General features: G+C 36.7%; 4 protein-coding genes across 13 annotated transcripts in view; 2 read left to right on the top strand and 2 right to left on the bottom strand.

The window, feature by feature from the left end:
* Positions 1 to 3,667: 3,667 nt before the first annotated feature.
* Positions 3,668 to 4,779, top strand: LOC137584876 (leucine-rich melanocyte differentiation-associated protein). Its single transcript, XM_068300462.1, has 4 exons — positions 3,668 to 3,809; positions 3,869 to 4,105; positions 4,164 to 4,312; positions 4,377 to 4,779. The coding sequence occupies exons 1-4, from the start codon at positions 3,774 to 3,776 to the stop codon at positions 4,513 to 4,515; spliced, it is 561 nt and encodes a 186-aa protein (XP_068156563.1). The 5' UTR covers positions 3,668 to 3,773; the 3' UTR covers positions 4,516 to 4,779.
* Positions 4,780 to 5,096: 317 nt separating this feature from the next.
* LOC137584874 (aldehyde dehydrogenase X, mitochondrial) lies at positions 5,097 to 8,121 on the top strand. The gene is made up of 6 exons (XM_068300460.1): positions 5,097 to 5,535; positions 6,353 to 6,457; positions 6,522 to 6,622; positions 6,681 to 7,252; positions 7,310 to 7,659; positions 7,720 to 8,121. The coding sequence occupies exons 1-6, from the start codon at positions 5,497 to 5,499 to the stop codon at positions 8,011 to 8,013; spliced, it is 1,461 nt and encodes a 486-aa protein (XP_068156561.1). The 5' UTR covers positions 5,097 to 5,496; the 3' UTR covers positions 8,014 to 8,121.
* Positions 8,053 to 9,708, bottom strand: P5cr-2 (Pyrroline-5-carboxylate reductase-like 2). Its single transcript, XM_068300461.1, has 3 exons — positions 9,560 to 9,708; positions 8,836 to 9,504; positions 8,053 to 8,757 (listed from the first exon to the last, which is right to left on the bottom strand). The coding sequence occupies exons 1-3, from the start codon at positions 9,636 to 9,638 to the stop codon at positions 8,687 to 8,689; spliced, it is 819 nt and encodes a 272-aa protein (XP_068156562.1). The 5' UTR covers positions 9,639 to 9,708; the 3' UTR covers positions 8,053 to 8,686.
* Positions 9,709 to 11,501: 1,793 nt separating this feature from the next.
* The window catches only part of Jupiter (microtubule-associated protein Jupiter), a 31,998-nt gene continuing 21,572 nt past the window's right edge, over positions 11,502 to 21,927 (bottom strand). For 3 of the 10 annotated variants that reach the window (XM_068300014.1, XM_068300011.1, XM_068300012.1), the window contains 6 exons: positions 15,493 to 15,626; positions 15,087 to 15,119; positions 13,631 to 13,909; positions 13,127 to 13,144; positions 12,597 to 13,037; positions 11,502 to 12,452 (listed from right to left, as the gene is read on the bottom strand). In XM_068300014.1, the coding sequence (XP_068156115.1) occupies positions 12,316 to 12,452; positions 12,597 to 13,037; positions 13,127 to 13,144; positions 13,631 to 13,909; positions 15,087 to 15,119; positions 15,493 to 15,626 (1,042 nt within the window). In that variant the 3' untranslated portion in view covers positions 11,502 to 12,315. The remainder of the gene's footprint in view (positions 12,453 to 12,596; positions 13,038 to 13,126; positions 13,145 to 13,630; positions 13,910 to 15,086; positions 15,120 to 15,492; positions 15,627 to 21,927) is intronic. The other 7 variants (XM_068300013.1, XM_068300016.1, XM_068300015.1 and 4 more) reach the window with 7 other exon arrangements.

Genomic DNA, 21,927 nt, shown 5'->3' with positions numbered 1-21,927 from the left:
GCCATTTACTGAAGAAGCCCCCAAACACCAAGCAAAAGCCGACAATCGAGTATTGGAGAAAGAGAGAGAGAGGGCAGAAGATGGACAATCGTTTAGAAAATGTCGATTGCGACACATACATATCTGGGCGATCAGAAATCAGGTCATTTATGCAGTAGCCAGACCCAAGCCAGTCTGTTGGCCCTTTTACTCTTTACCTCTTCTTCCTTCTCGTCTTAGCATTGATATTTTGGCCTTCGATCAATTGCATTGACATTGCCTGGCAGACAAATTTTTTCGTGGGGTTTTTGTTGGTTATTCCCCGCACCATCAAGCCATGGAGGCAGCTTAAAAATAGATGAAACACTCAACTTGCCACTTGTTGCACTCAAGTGCCGCACGCACCGAAATCAATGCAAAAGTAAGTGACCAAGTGATGGTATGGCCACCACATTTACAGGTGGTTAAGGTTAGATGAGTTGAAGCCTCGTCATTGACTCGATTAGTTGGTCAATGGCATTTTCCATACACAGAGAGAGAGATAGAGAGAACGAATGATATAGAGGGCCACTTTCTTTAAGACTCTTAAGACCGATTCTGTTTGAAAAACAAAAAAAATGCCCTTAACCCGCATGAAATTAAATTATGATAATTTCTACCAGACGATGGCAAAAACAAAAAGAAATACATTTAATATTTGTTGACAAATCGTTCAGCTAAATGACTTAATGGCTTAGCCCAGAGGATAATGATGATGATTATGCTGATAACACTGCTGCCATCGATTATCTTGTTAATTAGCAAGCAAAATGTAGTGGGGGGAGGTGGTGGTGGACAGACAGGCGGCCACATTATTTCAAGGTCATTGCAAAAATGTTTAGCCACCATCGTCATCATCGTAAATGTCTTGGTTTTTATGTAAGCCATACCAACGACCTGTAGGAAGTAAGTAATTAAAATTGGAGCAACTCAAATGCTTTCATTTCTGCCGTGTGGGTGAGCAGGTATCGAACGAAGATGGAGGTGGAGACGTTGGACGGTGGATGGGGAATGGAGATTGGAGACTGTGGTGGTTGGTCTTGGCGTTTTCTGGTTACCCTGGCAACGTTTAATGAGGCTAATATATGGTGAAGCCTACAATTACTTTGCAGGTATTTTCCAGTGGTCATTAAAATGAAAGTAGCAAAAAGAGTTTGAGTTAAATTGGAATCGAAATTTGCTTTTGCCTTATTTACATATACAATTTACGACAAAAATTAAATATGTATATGTAGCTAATGAATAGTCAAAGATTTGCTTGAATTAAACACAAACTGATAAATCAACTCGTGCATATTTAAAGTTAATTACTCTTGTTAAGTTGTTCTCTAACCACACACTTTAGTGAATATTTTGGATTGTAGTGAATATTAATCAATAATTAATGTTATCTTTGACATTACTTTTGTTTGTCTGAAATAATTTTGTTTTGTTTCTGTCTGCCTTTTGACAGAAATTTCAATTTCAAAATTATGATGGCAAATAAAAAACAATAATCAATTATTCAGTCATTAGATTAATCAAAGGCTTGTGATTATAATTACAATTTATCAAAGAAAGTACCCATTTAAAATGAATATTGACTAGCAAAAACCTAAGAGGGTCATCTTGAGTTTAAGGAGTCTTATGGAAGAGATTAATAATAGATTACGTTTAACTTCGAAACTTCAGCGGTATTTTTTCATTAGTCCTTTATAAAATATTTGAACCACTAATCGATTAACACTTTAAATAATATAAAGGCAGTTTTCTATACAATTAAAGAGTAATCTCGAGGAAAATAATCAATTATTAAGTGTCAAATATATAAGTTTCTCTTATTTTACCTCAGGGAAGTTGAAACATAAGTTTCTATAGCAATTTAACCAAGTATGTAATATATAGAAGGTTCTTAGCCACTTGCAGACCAACGAATTGAGAACTAAGACAAGAATAGGCAAAGTTTGATGAGAGAATTAGAACTAAGTTTTAAAAATCCGCAGGGTAATGTGTCGAAAAGCAAAGAAACTACATTTTCATGTTCATTTCCTTTTTAAGTTTTCATAGTGTAGTTAAAATAAAAAAAAATCAAATAAAACATCAAAAGACCAATTCAGTTGGAATACAATTACCAAAAAGTGACTAAATATTGACATTGAATTATAATGCCTAATGACTCTCACAATATTAATGTGCATTCATAGTTGTGTATATGGTATCTGAATACACACACTTATTACAAGCCAAAGTCAAATGGCATAAAAATAAATAAACACGCACAAGAAACAATCATTTTTGTATTCGTTGTTATTTTTGGAGACGGAAAACAAAAACAAGTTCAATTGTTGGCTTCGAATGTCACTCGCAGGCGGTTGGACACAACGGAATGGTTGTAAAATAATAAAAAGAAAATAAAGGGCATCGGTAGTTATGGAAGGGTTAAAGGCAGTAGCCAAAACCCTGACAGCTGTCATCTAAGCCATAGCTCCTAATGACAAAGGCAGCCAACGACTGGCTCACACACACACACACTGAGATACGACTACAAAATCGATTAGTTTCACTGACGCGCATCTCATGGATACTTTTCATGTGTCTGTCCGTTTGTGTGTCATGTTTCATTGAATCAAGTGCCTAGTTAAATGCTATGCGCCGTAATTTGTATCTCACACTTTGTTTATTTATGCTGTCATCTCCTTTTGTTCGCTTAGTTTTGGCCAAATACAAAGCCCACAATTTGTTAGCCATTTGCAGTCAATCGCATATTGTGGCCACAATATAAATGAAATCAATGGGGGAACAGAGCAAACAATATAATAATGAAGTCTCAATACTCTTTTCGAGACTAAAAAGAAATAAAACTTATTGAATTAGTATAGACAAGTGATTAAATGATAAAGATTACAAAAAACCAATTCCACTTAAACTAGAATAAAATTTCAAATATTTGGCATTCCCTTTCTAACAAAAGGGTATAAGCAAAAATATAAATAATAGCTTATTTGTGGGACGTCATTTATGTTTGGCTGCCTAACTGGCAATTAAAAATATATTTACTGGCACTTGGCCATATTGGAGCAGCAAGCATTGAACCCTTCACCATATACAATCGCACTCTAGCCACCATTTGAAGTTCGCACGTACTTGAAACGCATTCGAAGGACTTTGCGATTTTGATAGTTTTTTTTTTGGCAACATTGCGTATGAGTGTTTCGATGAAGTGGCGCCATCTACTTCTCAGAGACCATTCAACAAAAAATCAGCTTATCAGCTTCACCTAGAAATCTCTCCTTATCTCAACTTTACGAACCACATTTGATAGAAATGAAAAAAAAAATATTAACAGTAAACACACACAAAAAGCTTTAATAAAGACAGTTAAGTAAAAGGCAAAAGAAGCCAAACAAAGTAGCAAGAGATGATGGTTTAAAATAGATATAGACATTTAAATACCCTATAAAAAGCAACATGATATGTTGGGAAAGTAAAGTTTCTAGATTATTAATTATCTAAAAGGTTACCCCATTATAAATAGACTTTTAGACATTTAACTAAGCGGAATATCAACTGCTGCTTACTGCTTATATACCCTTTGTGTCATAACATACAGGGTATGCAAATGAATTGTAAAAACAAAAGTCAGCCGGTTATCAACTGCAAGTGATTGTAAGCATATGCGCTCAGTTGAGTTTACGTAGATCTCGAGACGAGGTGTGTTAAGGCAAATCGCTTTTCATTTCATTAACACTTTGGATATATTCACACACTTCAACCAAATGGCAAATAACAGAGACAATAACGACGATAGTCAGGTTTGCAATTAAATAAAATCTCTAAGGAATCTTTAATATTTTCCCATCTTATATTCCAGCTAGTTTTGGTACAACAAAACTTGCGATCTTTACCTGAAGACATTATTAAGAAATATGCCGATTATGTCGAGCTATTGGATTTGAGTTGCAATCGCTTGAAAGATATATCCTGGCTAGCCGAATTTGAGCAATTGCAGCATTTGGTCTTGGATAACAATCGCATGGATGAGGCCCAGTTAAGAACCCTAAAGCAGCCACTCCCCCAGCTGGAGGTGCTGATGTTGAACAAAAATGAGGCAAGTATTAATCCAAAACTTATTCAATGGCAATTTCCTTATCATTTGCTCATTACAGTTCAGTGATCTGCCCACCACAATTCAGCTTATACGTCGGCTCTTTCCAAATCTACAGTATTTGAGTCTACATGGCAATCCCATTTGCCCCGACGGTCTAGAATTGCAGCCATTTTCCAGCTATTTGCAATATGACTATGCATACTACAGGTAAGAGGTTTCTATTCTTAACTCGAACGTCTGTTTAATGCTTCACGTGTGTGTACATTTGCAGCAATTACATTGCACACTCTTTAAATAAGCTGAAATTTTTGGATCATGGTATCGTACAACGCACTTATCGCTATGAAAGCTTTCCCATCAAGCAATACATTCCAGCTGGCAGACAAACCATGAAAACATCTAGTTTTTAAGGATAATAGGGTTATCAAAGGATAAGAGTGTCATTGTGATTCGATTTGAGTGATGCAAAAATGTTATTTCAAGTCTTTATCATTTAAATGTGGAGGACAACTTTAAACTATGAAGTTGCTTCAACGATAATATGTATTTGTACGACTTTTAAAGAATTCTGATACTAGGATGCTTATCATATATTATAAATTTATAAAAAAGACTTATCATATCTATAAAAAAGTAGTTATAATGGATTGCAATATATTTAATTATAATCCTTGCTTGATGAGTTGACTAAGTGGCTAAGGCAAGTAAACAACGACAATCCTGATACGAATACCAGGCTCTAAGCCGAGATATATAATGAAATATTAATTATTCTAGTGACTATGAGACAGCAAATATAGCTCTATATGCATTTAAAAGTCACCCTGTAAATCTTAATAATAAGCTTTATAAAAGTTTTGATTTCGAAAATCATTTTCGATAAAAGCTGTAGAGCTTATTAAAGCTTCCATTTCGGCGAATGATGGGACCAAAGCAAACAGCCCAACAAAAACACATATTAAACAAAACTTGCCGGCATGTGCAGCACTTTTTAATCCGCTACAATTAATTTAATAGTGTTACCACATTAAGTGTTACAGTTAAGATTATATTACCAACTTTATGGCTTTAAAAAATGAACAAAAAAATTGAACAAAGTACATAAGACGCCCCCCCTCATATACAGTTTGGCAAGTAGGGCATTAGAATACCAAGTGTTTTTGTCGTAGCCGGCAAACAGAGATAAACTTGGCAGCAAAGCAAAAAAGGCGATAAACTAAACGACTAAACAATAATTTGCAAAAATTGAAAGCGAAATCGGCATTATCACAGAGCCTATAAAAGCCGCAGCCGGTCTCGATTGCAGCTCCAGTCTCAATTTTGTGCCTGTGCCTCTCGTCAAGTGTCTCCAATTGCTCCTCCTCCGTTTTATATTGTTCTCAGTTATCATAATGACTGCCGATCCCAGTGCCCAGCCCAAATATACCAAAGTAAGTGAATTATATTATCTCCAAGTTGGAATTTATATATAGGTAAATACATATGTATTTACATCATGCATTTGCCTCAGTTAACATTAAAAATGTTTGTATATTGAATTTAGATACAAATATGTATATTCACGTCCCAGCTGCAACTTGTTTGTCTTCTATATAGTTGTTTGGATACAGGGTGTTCTTTTCAACGTCTTTTGCTCAAAAAACATTGATAAGGTATAAACTACTTCAACTCTTCTCGCCAAGTTATCAGTTTGTCAACTACTGACAAGTAAATAGATCTTCGTTCTGTGAACTTTTAACAGCAAACAGAAGATTTCTGATAAGAAAGCAGCTGCAGGCCCCCCTGCCAATCTTAATACATGTATGTATATACATATATAAAATTCTATAAATATTTTTATTGACTATTGTGTTTGCTGATTTCTTGACTATATAGTTAAAAAGATTCCTTTCCATCATAATCAAATTGTTGCTAATTTCAAAGACTTGATAAGAACAATAATTAATTGCTGATAGGATAGTAGAATAAATATTTACAACTTTTATGAAACATTGTCACAATGTCAAAACTGAAGAACAAACAACTTAATAAATCGACTAAAGTTATCCAATTTAAGTCAATTAGTTCAATTGGAGAGTTAAATTTTAAGTGTTGCATGTCGCAAATTGAAATTAAAGTAGCTTAACAATTTGTTAGAAATAAAATCAACAAATTCACCGTTAAGCCAAGGAGTTGTAGGTATTGCATGTGTCTAAAGTGGTTTTTTCTTCTTTATTATTCAAAATTTTCTACTCAATTTTCTTGTAGCTTTTCATCAACAATGAATTCGTTGATGCCGTCTCGGGAAAGACCTTTGCCACTCTCAATCCGGCCACTGGAAAGGAAATTATTAAAGTGTCTGAAGGAGACAAGGTGAATAAACTTTCTTCAATCTCCTTAGATTACCATATAAACTGAATTCAAATCGGTCTTTCAGGCCGATGTCGATCTAGCTGTGGAGGCTGCCAAAAAGGCATTCCATCGCAATTCTGCTTGGCGCAAGTTAAGCCCACTGCAACGTACCAATCTAATGAACAAGTAAGTATATTATACAATCTATTTTTAGATAGAGTAAAGATCATCTGGATTTCCATAGACTCTGTGAGCTAATGGAGCGTGATAAGCAATTTTTGGCCAGTTTGGAAACTCAAGATAATGGCAAACCATTTGCCGAGGCTCTGTTCGATGTCACCTATTCCATTTTGACGCTGCAGTACTATGCCGGATGGACTGATAAGTTCTTTGGTGATACAATTCCCGCTGGCGGCTTCATCTCAATGACCCGCAAAGAACCAATCGGTGTTGTGGGTCAGATTATACCCTGGAATTATCCTCTGCTTATGCTGGCCTGGAAATGGGGACCTGCATTGGCCGTTGGGTGCACTATTGTAATGAAGCCAGCCGAGCAGACCCCACTGACAGCTCTTCATATGGCCGCTTTGGCCAAGGAAGCTGGTTTTCCTGCTGGTGTAATCAATGTGATCAATGGATTTGGTCCCACAGCTGGTGCTGCCATCAGTGAACATCCCCAGATAGCCAAAGTGGCATTCACTGGCTCTGTGGACATTGGACGTATTGTAATGGAGGCGGCTGCCAAATCGAATTTGAAACGTGTTTCCTTGGAACTGGGCGGCAAGAGTCCTGTTGTCGTCTTCGATGATGCTGACAGTGAGTATTGAATGGAGAAAACAAAAGAATTTCTTTGACTCCTCTTCATTCCTTCAGTTGACTACGCTGTGGAAACCACCCACGAGGCCCTGTTCTCCAATCATGGTCAGAGCTGTTGTGCCGGCAGTCGCACTTACGTTCATGAGAAGATATACGACAAGTTTGTGGAGAAGGCAGCAGCCAAGGCCAAGGCCCGTAAAGTGGGAAATCCGTTTGAGGAGAATATTCAACAAGGACCACAGATCGATGATGAGATGCTAACCAAGGTTCTGGGCTACATTGAAAGTGGCAAGCAACAGGGTGCCAAACTGCAAGCAGGAGGCAAGCGAATCGGCAATGTTGGCTACTTCATTGAGCCCACTGTATTTTCGGATGTTAAAGATGACATGAAGATTGCCCAGGAGGAGGTGCGTATTCTCAGCAATTAATTACATCATAATCTTAATATATTTTCTATACTTTGTTAGATCTTTGGTCCTGTGCAATCCATTTTCAAGTTCAGCACTCTCGATGAGATGATAGATCGTGCCAATAATGTCCAATATGGTCTGGCCGCCGGCATTATAACCAATGACATCAACAAGGCCATGAAATTTGCCAACAGTGTGGACGCTGGTTCTGTTTGGATTAACTGCTATGATGCCGTTTTACCCCAAACCCCCTTCGGTGGCTATAAACATTCGGGCATTGGTCGCGAATTGGGCAAAGATGGTCTCGACAACTATCTAGAGACCAAGACTATTACCATGAAGCTGGTCTAAAAACACATGAAACTCGGGCAACTATTCACAATGCATTACTTTATCATTTTTGTGCATTTTCGGTTTATTTTTTTTGCAATTTGAAATATAGTAAAAAAGATATAAGAATCTTAAGAATGTTTAGATTAATGAACTTTTAAACAAACTCAAGATAAAAAGATAAGATAGCTATCCCTTGTGCAGGATTAAGCCAGAGTGGAATCTGTAACTATTACCTTACAAGGTAGAAGATACATAAAAGTTAGAGGATGACTAAAAATTTTACAAAATCTGTTCATTTCTTAAATTCTTAAACGTCAAACCTTTATCAATTACACCTACTTATGAGGCTGTAGAGTTCTGACCTATTTCAAAAGTTAAGTTCAAAAGTTAAAGAGATTTTGTAGAAGTTATTCACAATTTTTTAAATTAATTTGACAAAATCTTTTCACAATTCTCTCTGGGGCCCTGAAAGCGCGGGTCCCGTAGCAATTGCTAATCCGGCACTGCTTCTCCTTACTAAATTACAATTTGTTTACGATTTTTATTAAGGAATTTGGAAAGTAATCACAATTGTTGGTCCCTGATTTCACATAATTCTAATTCTACAATTAATTTAAACACATGACGTATCAATACTAGGTATATACATATACATATGCACACATATGTATATGTATAGTGAGTCTACAATTTAATTGCCCGAGATCTGTCGGCAGCGCTCTGTTGCCGCCTCCACTGCCCCAGCCACTGCGGCTCGGAAACCTGCAATCAAAAACAAACGTCAATGAGTTTCGTGATAAGACTTCGATGGGCTTATCAGCAATGAGAAAGTCACTTTACCTGCCAGCTCGAGGTGTTTTAGGGCAGCCGCCGTAGAGCCCCCGGGGCTGGTTACTTGATCTTTAAGCTGCCCAGGATGGGTTGGTGCACACTGGCGCACCATTTGTCCAGAGCCCAGAACTGTTTGCGAGGCAAGACGGTAAGCCAGCTGACGATCCATGCCCATGCGAACGGCTCCATCGGCCAGAGCCTCAATCATAACGAATACATAGGCCGGTCCGCTGCCACTGAGAGCTGTGACAATATCCAATTGGGATTCATCGACTGGCTCACAGGTGCCAACAGCTTCGAGTAAACGTTGCGTAATCTGAGCATCTGAATCGGTTGCCTGAGAGCCACGCACAAAGACCGAGCAGCCGGCACAAACAAGAGCCGGAGTGTTTGGCATAACACGAATCACACGTGAATCAGGCGATAAGCTAGATTCGAGGGTTTGCAGCGTCACTCCCATGGCCACGGAGAGGAAAAGTTTGCCGGCGCTAAGCGGTTTAATATCCTTTAGCACGGTGGGCACAACATGCGGCTTAACAGACACAAAGACCACCTGGGATTGCTCGACAACCGGAACATTCTCTACCACTGTCTCAATGCCCAGGGCCTGAAAGGATTGCTGGGACATTTTATCGGCTGGATGAACACTGGCTATTATTCCGCTTGGTTTTGTGAGACCTAAACGAAAACAATTATTGAAGAAATCATATGGACAAGTGTTTGTGTGTCTCACCTGCAGATATAAATCCTTTGGCTAGGGCCTTGGCCATATTGCCGCCACCAAGAAATCCGATTTTTCCAATAGAACTCATTCTCTAGCCGCGATTTGAATCAAACTGCACTTTGTGCTGTCAGGGCAGCAACTGTTTTTGATTTTGTTTTCTTTTTTTTTCGCAGCGCCCCGAGCGTTAACAAAACAAATAAGTGATAAGCAATCTGAGTCTAGGTCTTTTGCCCCTCTCCACTCCTCTTCCAATCTCTTCCACTCCCCCCCCATTCCAAACACAAAATTGTTTAACCGCTTATCATTGGGACATACAAACATGTGTGAAATGTGTGGGGGCTTCATTTATTGAAGAGACTTTTTATCAGTTCAAAATTTTACCGACTTTTTCCCCCTAGGGATCATCAACAGACCGATCGCATTGAATTTGAAACATCAAGTTGAGTGACTTGACTTGCAATCAAAGTCCAATAGCTATTGGCCTAGCTTGACTTGCATTCTTTATTTTCATGCGATTATTGTTTTATATTTAAGTCAATGCTCAGTGAAAATGCATCCATCGATCAGTTTCAATATTTAGTGTCAAGTTTAATATAAAGTCATATAACCCATACGATAAAACTTTTAGGTTTGATTTAAAATTGACCTTGAAAGAAAGTCTAAAAAATAGGTCAATTTAAAAATAATTTACCCCTCAAAATCTCAAAGCATTGCTTTGTCGTGTGGAAATGAAATTTTGATCAATAAGCTTATCTTAGAATTTGGTACTAGATATATATACATCGGCTCAATGTTTTTTGCAAGATTTCATAGCGTTTAAAATTCTTCAGAGAGTCACAAATAGATACATCTTTTGAAAATCCTTAAAATATTGACAAAAATTAAAATTAGCTTAGGAAATTTAAGAAGTTCAACGAAATATGTAATCAAACTCTTCTCAAAATTTCACAAAATCTAAAAACCAAACAAGTATGCTACATAAAATTTAAAGCTAAATTTGTTCTATCCTAATAGTATGCTACAAAAAATACATACAAAATGCAGGACCAACATTAAAACAAATGACATATTTCTGGGTTTAATTTGAGAATCATCTGGACATAGAAGAATCTAGGATTATGAAACGGGAAAGGATTTCGCCCCCTTGGTTATTAAATAAGCAGTCGAGGACAACGCTTTTGGAATTATATACAAAAGTTTTGGAATATACGAGGAATAAAGAACATTTTTCGAAGCCAACATTGCTAATAGACAATTTTGAAGGCACAAGGCATATAAATTTGTGAAAAGTTATTGCATTTGGGCTTGGAGAAAACTTTTACGTTCGAAATACAATTATCCTTGTAACTAACCGTCTCAACGACGACTTGTGAGGCTCTACATGAAGTCCGTTTTGGTTGATGCCATCACATAAAGTATTCGAATCTAAGAATATCTGATTGCCATTATTATGTATGAAAAATTATTTTATTGAACAGAAATTCGCGCTTAATGTGTTTTTTTTTTGTTTCAGTTTTATTTTTTTTTTTTTACACTTAATTAGTACGTGCATTGTACACAGGCGTACTTGATTTCTTTTTGTTGTTGTTGTTGGTTTTAAATTATAGGTATAAATGTATTACATATTTTTATATATGTATGTATATGTATTCGTGTATATAAATATAAATGTAGCGTGTGTGAGTGTGTGTGGGAGGGAGGAGCGGGTAATGCAACTATAAAATTGGGGAAATTTAGAGGGTATGGGAAACGATTAAGCATTTAGCATGGGAATATGTTGAATGGGTCGTGTTATGTATTATCGTATTGTAGTATATAATGTAATGTAATGCTTCTTGTTCGTTTAAAAATGCGCTCTACCCTACTGGACAAATTACAGATAATTATATATATTTAGATATATATATATAGATATATCTGCTCTAAATTGCATACAATTTGCAAATTACTATTGCATTTCGTAGGGTAATAATGAATTCGTATATATTAAATACATGAAATTTACATAAAATCAAATTGTTTGTCGCCGGGTACAATTACAGGATTTTAATTTTAACAATGATGTGTGGCCCTATTAGATAGATTAAGGATTTAGTTTTATGTTTAAATGATGGGTGTGTGTGTGTTTGTGTATGTGTGTGTGTATATATGAGTGTGTATGTCTAGGCGCACATAGCAATGAACATTAAAACAAAGTTTCTGCGGGATATGGGCTTCGGTCTCTTCCATCCAAAAAATTGAACAATGAAAACTAAACAGAGAACAAGTATCCAAAAATTCAGACTTCCATCTATCCATCCAGCCATCCATCCACCCGTCCATCCTTGTATCCATCCTTCCAATGGAGTGCACCAAATATTCTTTGAGCAAGTAATCGGTTTATAGGCATTTGAATATTGTATATGTCGAATTTGAGAGTTGGATTGAGTTGAATTCTGTTTTTGTGGGTAAAAACGTTGCACTTCTCTCCAGAACAATTCATAAACATTTTTTTGGTTTTTCCTCGTTTTTTTTTTTTTTTTTTTTGGGGGAGATTTCTTGATGAATTCTTGAGCTCTTGGTTGCTATATAACTCGATCGATCGATTGAATTTTACCAACTGGTAAATGGGGGAGAAAAAGTAATCTGTGTATCCATATTAAATGTATAAATTACATTAAATTTTTTTTTTTTGTTTTTGTTGGTTATTTTCTTTTTTTGTTTGTTTTTCTGTCTTATTGCTTGTTGCATCGCTTGTGCTGATCCTTTTGGAGGGGCGATTCCTATTACCAAAGGCCGGATGAATAGCCACCTGGTGGTATGCGATTCTTGTTGATCACTTGATTGGCTCCATTCATGGTCGGGGTCTGAGCAGTGTCTGAGCCACCTGACTTATAGCCCTCGCCAGTAACGGGATTTCCCTCTGTGAATAGTGGAAAATGAGAGATTAATTAACAATTGGAAGACACATTATCAAGAGTAAGATATATATGTATATAGTAAACTATAGGCAATTGAAAAGCAAGCGTGCTAAGCTGACTAATGGATGGACTACAGCAGTTCCCACCTCGAATCTTCATCTTCTTTGGCTTCAAACCGCCAACACCATCCCCATTGAGGCCCAGACCGGTAATGGGATTGCGATGCTCATCCTTGGCATGAATCTTAATGCATGGCACATGCTGTGGATCTTTGATATAGTCCGAGCATGGACCCAATGGCTCCTTAAAGGCAGCCGAGGCCGAGTTAATCTTATCTAGGGAATAGGGATTAAGGGGACTGGTGCCGGCTGTGCGGCGTGATTGGCTAGAGTAGCCATAACGGCGAGATTCGGTATGGGACTGATTATCGGCCTGCACACTACCGACATCATTGCTCTTGCACGGCATATCAATGGATGCAGTATCGCCGCCTTGTGCCACAGGATCAGCATTACCACTATTCCCTTGGGACATCAAGCTTGCGCAATCAGGATCATCAACTTTATTCATTTTCTCAGCTCCCGCTGCTAGGGATGGGTGAAAAGGGATTTGACAGGAGGCACGGGATTGGGAATACGATTTGCTGTACGTATATGAACCAAAACAAAATACTCACTGCTCATGTTGCGGAAGACTTGTTGCGATTAATCAGAGAATGGTTAAACGATTTGGTTTATTTTCGGTTAGTTGCGCGTTTTGTTACGTTTTTTTTTTTTTTTTTGTGTTATTTTTGTGGCGTGTGAAAGGATAAGAATTGGCGAATCGCAGCCGAAATAAATAAAAAATATATATATTTTATATTTTTGATATATTAAATAGAATTATTTAGATCGAGAAATCGTATAAATTTTGTTACAACTCCTTTCTCGATGTGGATCAAGAATCAACTGAACCTTAAATGTGATTTGAATGCTTTCGAAATGTATGAGGTGAAAATTTAAAAAGCATTGACTACTTGATTGGCCGCAAAAAAACAAAACCAAAAACAAAACTCTACATAATTTAGTCTAGATGAATGATGTTTATGTTTATGAATGATGTAGAGATTGATGAAAGATTGTATGGGATATTGTGTAGTCTAGTAAGAGTATTATTCGTAATTGTGTGTGTGTGTGTGTACCTGATCTGGATCCACTGTTAATTTTGAGATTCTCAGTCGATGATGATACCGACGATGATGCCGATGAAACTGAACCGCTCTTGCCATTATAATGACCATTGGTGGTGTTGCTGGTATTGCCATTGGTTAGCAATTTCTGTGCAGCGGCTGCCTCTGAATTCTGTCCAAAGGGAATGCTGCTCTTCATGTGATTCTTGCCAGGTGTAATTGGACGTGATGGCTCGCCAAAGAGACGAGAGTGCGAGTCCACACTCTTTTGACCGCGTCGTGGTGTTTCGCCTTTTGGTCCAAAACATAACAATGATAATATGAATATTAGTTATGTGTACATTAGTATTAAAAGTTCATGTGATTAATTATTTATTATGTGAAGAAACTACATATAGCTAGACAAATGGTATGTAGAGACATGTAAACGAAGGTGTATGAATACAGTAAAAAACGAAACTAACTGTAAAATTATCACTTTTCTTTAGTTTGCATTCAAACATCTAGGAATTCGTGTGTGTGTGTGTGTGTGTAACTCTTTGTGTGTGAGTATTTGTTACAAACAATGGCCTTAGTATTAGACACATTTTTATAACAAAAGCCTGGGACTGCCGCCGCAGATTGTTGCATTTTCATAGACAACATTTAAATGAAACGAAACTTTATATCTTTAAATGTCATCTGCTTTAAGAGGCGCGAAACACTTCTTATTTTTCTTCTTTTTTTCAACAAGACTCGAAGTTTCTATACTCTAGCTCTATTTTTGGGATAATCTGCTAAAGAGACCTTTGAATTTTATGCCAAAATTTGACTTTTAAAAATTGTTTTGTAAAGGAAATTATCGTATTTTTTAATCTCAAGAGGTTTGTTTTACGAAGAATTAGATAAATGCACAAGAATCCTTGACATTCACTTGAAATATTTCTAGTAAAGTTATCTCTAAAAGTGAATTATATAGTTTTTAGATTCCTCTGTATAGTTGCCTTTCTTAAAGTAGAGTATGTAGAAAAAATGTTTGCGTGTTCGTTAGACATTCACATAGAAGTGTTTATTATGCTTTGGATGACTGTGCATTGCTTGAACTTAGATTCAAAATGAGCTAGTTGATGGTTTTACAGGTGTTTCTGCAAAGGTAACTTAAGAATTAAACAGACAACTGGACACATGGCTCTACCAAACTTAAAATTTTAGCATTTGTTAGGAGGAGGAACCAAAAAGAACAGGTTTTCCATTGTTACACGTTTTGTGCAATTTGTTGAGAGATTGTCTAGTATATACATAGTTATTAACGGTACGCTTTTTATGTGTGTGTGTGTGTGCTTTAAGTTAAACTAAATTAGCAAATGTAGCATAATAATAATGACTAACTAAATAGAACTGAAAGAAATGCTAATTAGATTATAGTCTGCAATGTGCATTTAATTGAATAGACATAGATCTAGTTATATATATATATGTATATATATACCAATGAAATAGAATCTGTGAGCTCCTTGTCGTACTGCAAAGATACATATATATAAAGAGAGAGAGAGAGAAAAAAAGAAAAGAAACAGATGAAGGAGGAAAGAAGGGAGTGGGACATTGGTAGGGAGACGTTGGGATTTTTGTCCAATTTGGTTGAAATGGAAGAAAAGAAAACCATATATAGACATTTAATAAGAACTCTGCGAGGGTAAAAAAGCATTTTTTATACATATGATGATTTTAAATTTTAATTTTCCATCACTAAACTTACACATTTAAAAAAGAAATCATAAGAACTTCAGACATAAAATAAAGTGAAGCTAAAGAAGCTTTATTTTAGACGAGACTTTTAATTTAATACAAACTAAATGAAACTGGCTAAACTCAACTATTACAATTTCACTTACCGTTATTTTTAATAGCGCCATCCTTATCGGCTGAGAATATATTTGAAATCATGCGATTCTTGACAGTCCTTGGAGTTGCCGGCATATCAGCGCCAAAAATATCGCTTGAGCCGCCGCCTGGTGGCCTCAAAACCCTACAAAGACAAAAGAGGAGAAAGGAGAAAAATAGTTAATTGTTAATTGTAATTGCATAGTTAAACATAAAAATAACACACTTAACAGATCTCCACGCTCTGGTCCACAATGATACAGAGAGCGAGTCTCCGCCAGCGGCTTTGCGCAAAATTAACTTTGAAAAATGGCCATTTTGGTAGAGAGAACCAGTCCCCCCAGGATCCCCCTCTTGAACGTTGAATGAGTTTTAAAGCGAAATGCATTTGATGTGTGTCTAATCATCATCAGAGATGCCTCGCTGCCTGCCTCAGCGTTAGAAGTCACGCCAAAATGCAGCAGCAGCAGCGACGTCCGTCCGGCACAGCACTGCAACGGATCGTCAATTATGGATGGTAACAAACGACGACGGCTACGACGACTAACTTATACACACATCTATCGTAGAGAAGACTTACTACCACATACATATGTACATCCATCTCCCCGTATTAAAGTTGGGTTTTTTGGTTAATTTTATGGTTTGTGGCATTCACTATACGTTTCATTCACGCAATGCTGCGGGTTATATATGCAGGCGCAGGCATTTATGCCGTTTTTGGAGAGGAAATGCTTATTACTTGCAAGCCAAGCAAGGTCTGTGTTGGACATATATAAATTGACCATACACACATATGTTTATATCCTTTGTTTTTGCTTCGCTTTTAGTTATTACTTTCTTAAAAACTTACTAGTGGATATTTTAACAATATAATTTTTAATGATTCCTTAAGACAAAATACTTAAAATTTAACCACACTTTCCAATGAAATAAATAGGCAATAAGCCATGTGCAGTATTGTGTTCAAGACACTCCTTATAAGAGACCACAGAGAGACAGTAGTCGTAGTAGTAGTTGGCTAACTGTCTGCCTGCCTGTCTGGCTGGCTACTGCAGTAACTGCAACATCTCGTCTTTTTTGTTTGTTGACTTAATGCCCGCTGGCACTGAAAGCCAAAACCGTTCACATGTCAACGCTTGCTTCCTCGAGGCGTCAATCAATTTCAGCTTACTAAAAATAACGTTTTTATGTTACCCATAACACGGCCAAATTAATTGTGGCCACAAGCCATAAATTCCATCCACAAAAAACGAAAAAATTAAACAATTTGTGTGAAAATTCTTAGCTCATAAATTCCCATATTGTTACATTAGTTTGCCTGCCAAGCTTAGCCAAGACACGCAACAAGTTTTTGTGGTGCACGCACTTTGATGTACATACAACATCAAAACGCATCACATCATGCATCACTCATGCGTGCCACGGCGTCCACCTCCTTCTCCTCCTTCTTGGAGGCGGCGGCGGCTTTCTTTATGCACTCTACTGTTTGTCTATCTGAAGAAGAAAGCGATAGTTTAGCCAGGAGATATTGCATTTACGGTGGTATGCACACACACAGAAACACACATGAACCTACCCATGGCGAGTAATTAACAAAATTGTAATTGAAAATCTCCATAACATGAGTAAACATCACAATGTCGCGACATTGTTAAACACTCGAGAAAATTCGCAATTGGCTATGCAGATGACGATTTAGGATTAACCAGAAATACCAACGATTCGTCTGCGGCTCCCCTCCCTTTCTTCAGAAATTTAACTGTAGTTAAATGTCACTACAATTTAGCGGCTGTTAGTTAGTGGGAAAGACTAAGACCAAGAATTTACCACATAAAACTCATTTATCCACTTGGGAATCTAGTTTTCAATGACTTTTTCATTCAAATAAAAGTTTTATTGACAGTTAAATGTTTAGGCAAAACAAAAGTAACCAAAATTTCAAGGATGAACAATAAAGTAAGGCGCAGGCTCTTATAGTGACCTCATATTGTAAGAGTTTGCCATCAAGGATAAAACATTTATTGATTTTCATAGGCAAGAATGAGAAACATTTAGAATATATTGCAAGTCTCTCTTTCCACTGGGAAGATTCTACAGCAAACGGAAAAGGTTTGGTAGGTATATAGGTAACTACAATGGCATGTTTCTGTCTAAGAGAAGAAGACCTACATTCGAAATGCTCTGCTGCAAGAAAACTTTCTAAAATATGTTAAGAAAATAGAATTATGTGCAGTTGTACGCTTCCTGCCTGCCAGCGAGCCAGCCCAACCTCGGCTTAAAAGTGCAACCAACCCATTGCGTGGCGGAAGCATTGCGCTGCCGCCGCCATTTGCTGTTGCTGTTGCTGGTGCGCCTAATTAATTATACAGCATATTTTCTTTTTGTCCCAAAAAAAAAATACAACAACAACAAATAAAAGAGAAGAAAATAAAGCCAAAGCAGTGGAAAACGTAAAAGGCAAAGGCAAATTGTATATATGCCACGAACATGACTCAAAGCACCGACAAAGCCAAAGGCACACTCTACCTAGTGCCTACCTTTGAGTAGTGTGTCTCTCCGTTATGGAGGTGACATGGCAAGTGTGTGAACTTTGTTGCCAACTAAAGCCGAGTGCTGCTCCTCCCCCAAAAAGTGTATGGTGGGGAAATCATAACTGTCGCAGCAGCAGCAACAGAAGCAGAAGCAAGTACTCGGTTGGTAAGTATTCTTATTAAAATGTCTTCAAAGAGCCAAGACTCGACTCATTATTAGGACAGGCAGCGAAGCGTAAAACGTTTTTACTATTTTTTTTTTTGTATTTCTTTTTTTTTTTTTTTTTTTGGGACAATTCAACTGACTTTGACTCTTTTTTTTTGTTGTTGTTTTTGCTTTTTGAACTAACGGTGAATGGGCAATTTTGCGCAAGTGACTAACAAGTAATAATTATTTTAACAGTTACACTAACTCTTAAAACTGCTCTTGGTATGACAATGACGATGTCGACAATGATGATGGAAATAGAAGAAATGGAAATGGAAAGCGAAAGTTAAGCATTGAGTGAGATAGAGAGAGAGATGCTCCATTGGCCTTAGGCATGTGGAAAATGTTGACCATTTGCAAAAATTTAAGATTAATTGCAATTACAATAGGACGACGACGATGACCATGACGGACAACAGACGACGAATGATGGACAAAAAGTAAAAAAAAGAAGATAGATATTGAGCAAATTGCGTGAAATTTGTTTGCAAAGTTGATCAAGTGGAACCAATTAGCAAACAATCAGAGAGGAGATTATCTTTGAATGAAAGTTTTCCCTTTCCCTATAATCATGATATTTTGCTTTATATATTAAGCATTAAATAGCTGAAAATTATAGCGAAAGAAAGATTTGTTTTGTCAATTGAACAAAAACTCTTGGTCTTGGTTGTAAATGTTTTGCCATTATTTGTAAGTTGTTCTCTAAATTATAATATAAAAGAAACAAACTGAAAATGGTCTTTACTTAAAAAGGTTAAAAAATGTCTCTCGATCGATATTTCTCTGAAACTAAGACCACTTATTTACACAGTCCACTGTAAAAGCTTAAGTTCATAAGAAAACCTGCACAAAGAAAAGCAAAGTACATAGAAAACCAATATTTCACTCAATAAGAACATAATGACCCGACAGACAATGTTTGCACAACTCCAATAATCCCATCATTTAGAGAAGAGGGTCGAAAGGTCTTTTTGTCTGTCAACAGTGTTCTTAGCCTATCAATATTTGCCACCTTTAACTTAAAGGGCTTCTTTGAGAATACAGAGAGGGAGAGAGGCTAAGAAAATGGGTTAAAGTAAGTTTAACATACATTTTGAGTTTTTTAATTTGTATTCAAAACAAATTCCATTGATTCAATTAAGAGGAAATTGTTTTTTATCAATGGTTATTTTTCAATTTTTGTTCAGTTTTTGAAAGCAAATTGCTGCTAGTGCTGCTGTTGGTAAGTGGCCAAGTAACTTTTACTTGAACTTTTCAATTATTTAAAGCATAGCCTTGCCGCCGTGTACCGCTTGAAATATGAGATCGAACCAAGTGTGTGTGTGTCTCCTATTTTTTCTACCTTTCACATATATAGTATATAGATAGATAGATGGAGGCCACAGGCAAAATAGAGACCAATTTTTGTTTCCTTTTTGGACACACAGCCAAAGACCTGACCATAGGTTGGTAATATACTCTATTCCCTGCGCAGGTGGCTCTCAAATGTTTTTTTATTTTTTGGTGGGAACAATTTTGTTTTTTGTGTTTTTTTTTTTTTTGACGACAAAAAATTAATGTGTATCGACAATGGACTGAATGGCGAAAGGCTATACAGCAAGCAGTCAGCAGTCAGCGACTTTATTGGCATTGGCATTGCCCCATCGCTTCGTGTTCGGGTTCAATATGTGAGTGTTGTGTGTGTAAGTGTGTGTGTGCCCATGTGAGTGTGTGTATGTTGTGCAAGATAGATTTTGAAGTTTTCTCATCTGTAAAACCTTTCGGGTAAAAGTTGTTTTAACTTTGCACACACATACCACTTAAAGTGATAGTTGCTTTTAGCTCTGATTTACTTAGTTCAATTTGTGTATGCCGCCGCTTGCCTTTCTTTGCACAGCTTCGGGGGGAAACCAAAGAAAAACTTTTCATCATCAGAATTTCAATGATGGAAAATATACTAAACTCTCTGTGGGTGTGTTCCTTCATAAAGAAAATGCAATTGTATTTTTTTTTTTTTGACAGGATGCTAAAGCAATTAATTATTACATTGGCTGGGCGTGTTAACACGACTATCGATTTGCTTTTATTATGATTATTTTTTATGGTTTTTGTTTTGTTTTTCTTTTGAGCGAAAGTAGGCAGGCAGACCGGCAGCAGCACTGCACTTTGGTCCATTACCTTTTTCTTTTACACAAAATATTATGTATTGTACTTTCTACAACAACAACCACAACAAAAGAGCGGCAAGTTGTCTGTCTGATAAATGAATTTAAATTGTTTTTGCCATGTTTGTTGTTGTTGTTGTTGCTGCTGCTGCTGTTGCAACAGAGATTTTGTGTTCAACTTCATAAACATATAAGTTAAATCATTACGACAGTTTTCTAATTAACTTGGCTGTCAAAAAACAAAATTCAAGTCTATAGGTAAAAGTAGGTATATTACCCACGAGCGTACCACTTTGAGTATAAGTAGTCTGACTGGCCGCTTTTCTTTTCAGTTTTTTTCCTCATTTTTTTTCTTTTTTTGGGAAAATTGTTTTTTATTTTTTCATATTGACAAGGTGTGAGAAAGTGACAGAGTCTCTTTCTATAACTGTCCCTCACTCTTTCACTCTGTGATCCGAAAAAGATGTCTCCTTAAGTAGCTTAAAAAAAAGAGTCAAATGAAATTGGGTTGGTCAATTTGTAGAGCCTCATCACAATTTGTCTTCTCGCTGACGGAAAAAAGCAAATGGAAATGGCTGTCAAATGCCACATACAACCAAATGGCCAACTTCATTAAGTAAAATTGTAACAAAGTAGGCGGCGGTCTATATTAAGATGCTGATGTAAAAAAGCCAAAAACTATCCTTTAAAACTTATAGAAAAGAATTTTCAATCAATATTCAATAGATTCGGATAAATGATTAAATTCTTTATTAAAGATTAAACAACATTTCATTAAGAAAGTTAATTTGGACACAAATGGAGTTAAATGGCAAACAAATGTGGGAGGAGCCACACATATAAAGTTTGCAAGACCAAATGATAGAAATAGAGACAAAAAAAAACCATTAAAGTTGATTAATTACAATTGAATTTTATATCTTTTTGTAGTTTACTGGCAAATTACTGAATCTGTCTGGTCAAAGAGTTTTCCTTGATTGATTGGTTGGTTCGTTGGTTGGTTGCTTGGTTGGGCTTTTCCCCCTCATTAAGGTTCAAAGAGTTGAAAGAGTTTTTGTTTTATCTGCAGACTGCTGCTGACTGGCCAATCATGTAATAAAATCAACAATTTTTCTAATGGCAAGCTCTCTTGACAATGATTAGTTCATAAAGCAGCATTAACAAATTCCATTTCACTTCATGCTGCAATGCATCTGTTTGTGGACTCTATAAAACTGTCAGAGTGTTTGTTGTGCTCTGTTGTGTTCCAGTTGATTCGTTTGCATTATCCAAATGTCCGGGTAATTGTTGATCGGACGAATTCACTTGCTGATGTTGCTGCTGTTGGTCTGTCAGTCTTTTGCCTGGATGGATGGTTAAGTTTGGTTTGCTTTGGTCTGCCTTTTGGTTATTATTCGAGCGCATCGCTGTTATGCTCTTTGTTTTTTTCTTCTTTTGTTTCATCATTTAAAACGTGTCCAGCAGCAGCACCAGCAACAACAACAACAAGAGCAATGGCAGCGCTGCATCGTGCAACCACAAAACAAACAAATCAAAATCAAAATCATACAACAAAAAAAG

Source organism: Drosophila tropicalis, unplaced genomic scaffold (assembly GCF_018151085.1).
Source record: "Drosophila tropicalis isolate 14030-0801.00 unplaced genomic scaffold, ASM1815108v1 contig_878, whole genome shotgun sequence".
NCBI classification, from domain to species: Eukaryota; Metazoa; Arthropoda; class Insecta; order Diptera; family Drosophilidae; genus Drosophila; species Drosophila tropicalis.
The sequence above is the reverse complement of the archived record's forward strand: the minus strand, read 5'-3'. Positions and strand labels throughout refer to the sequence as shown.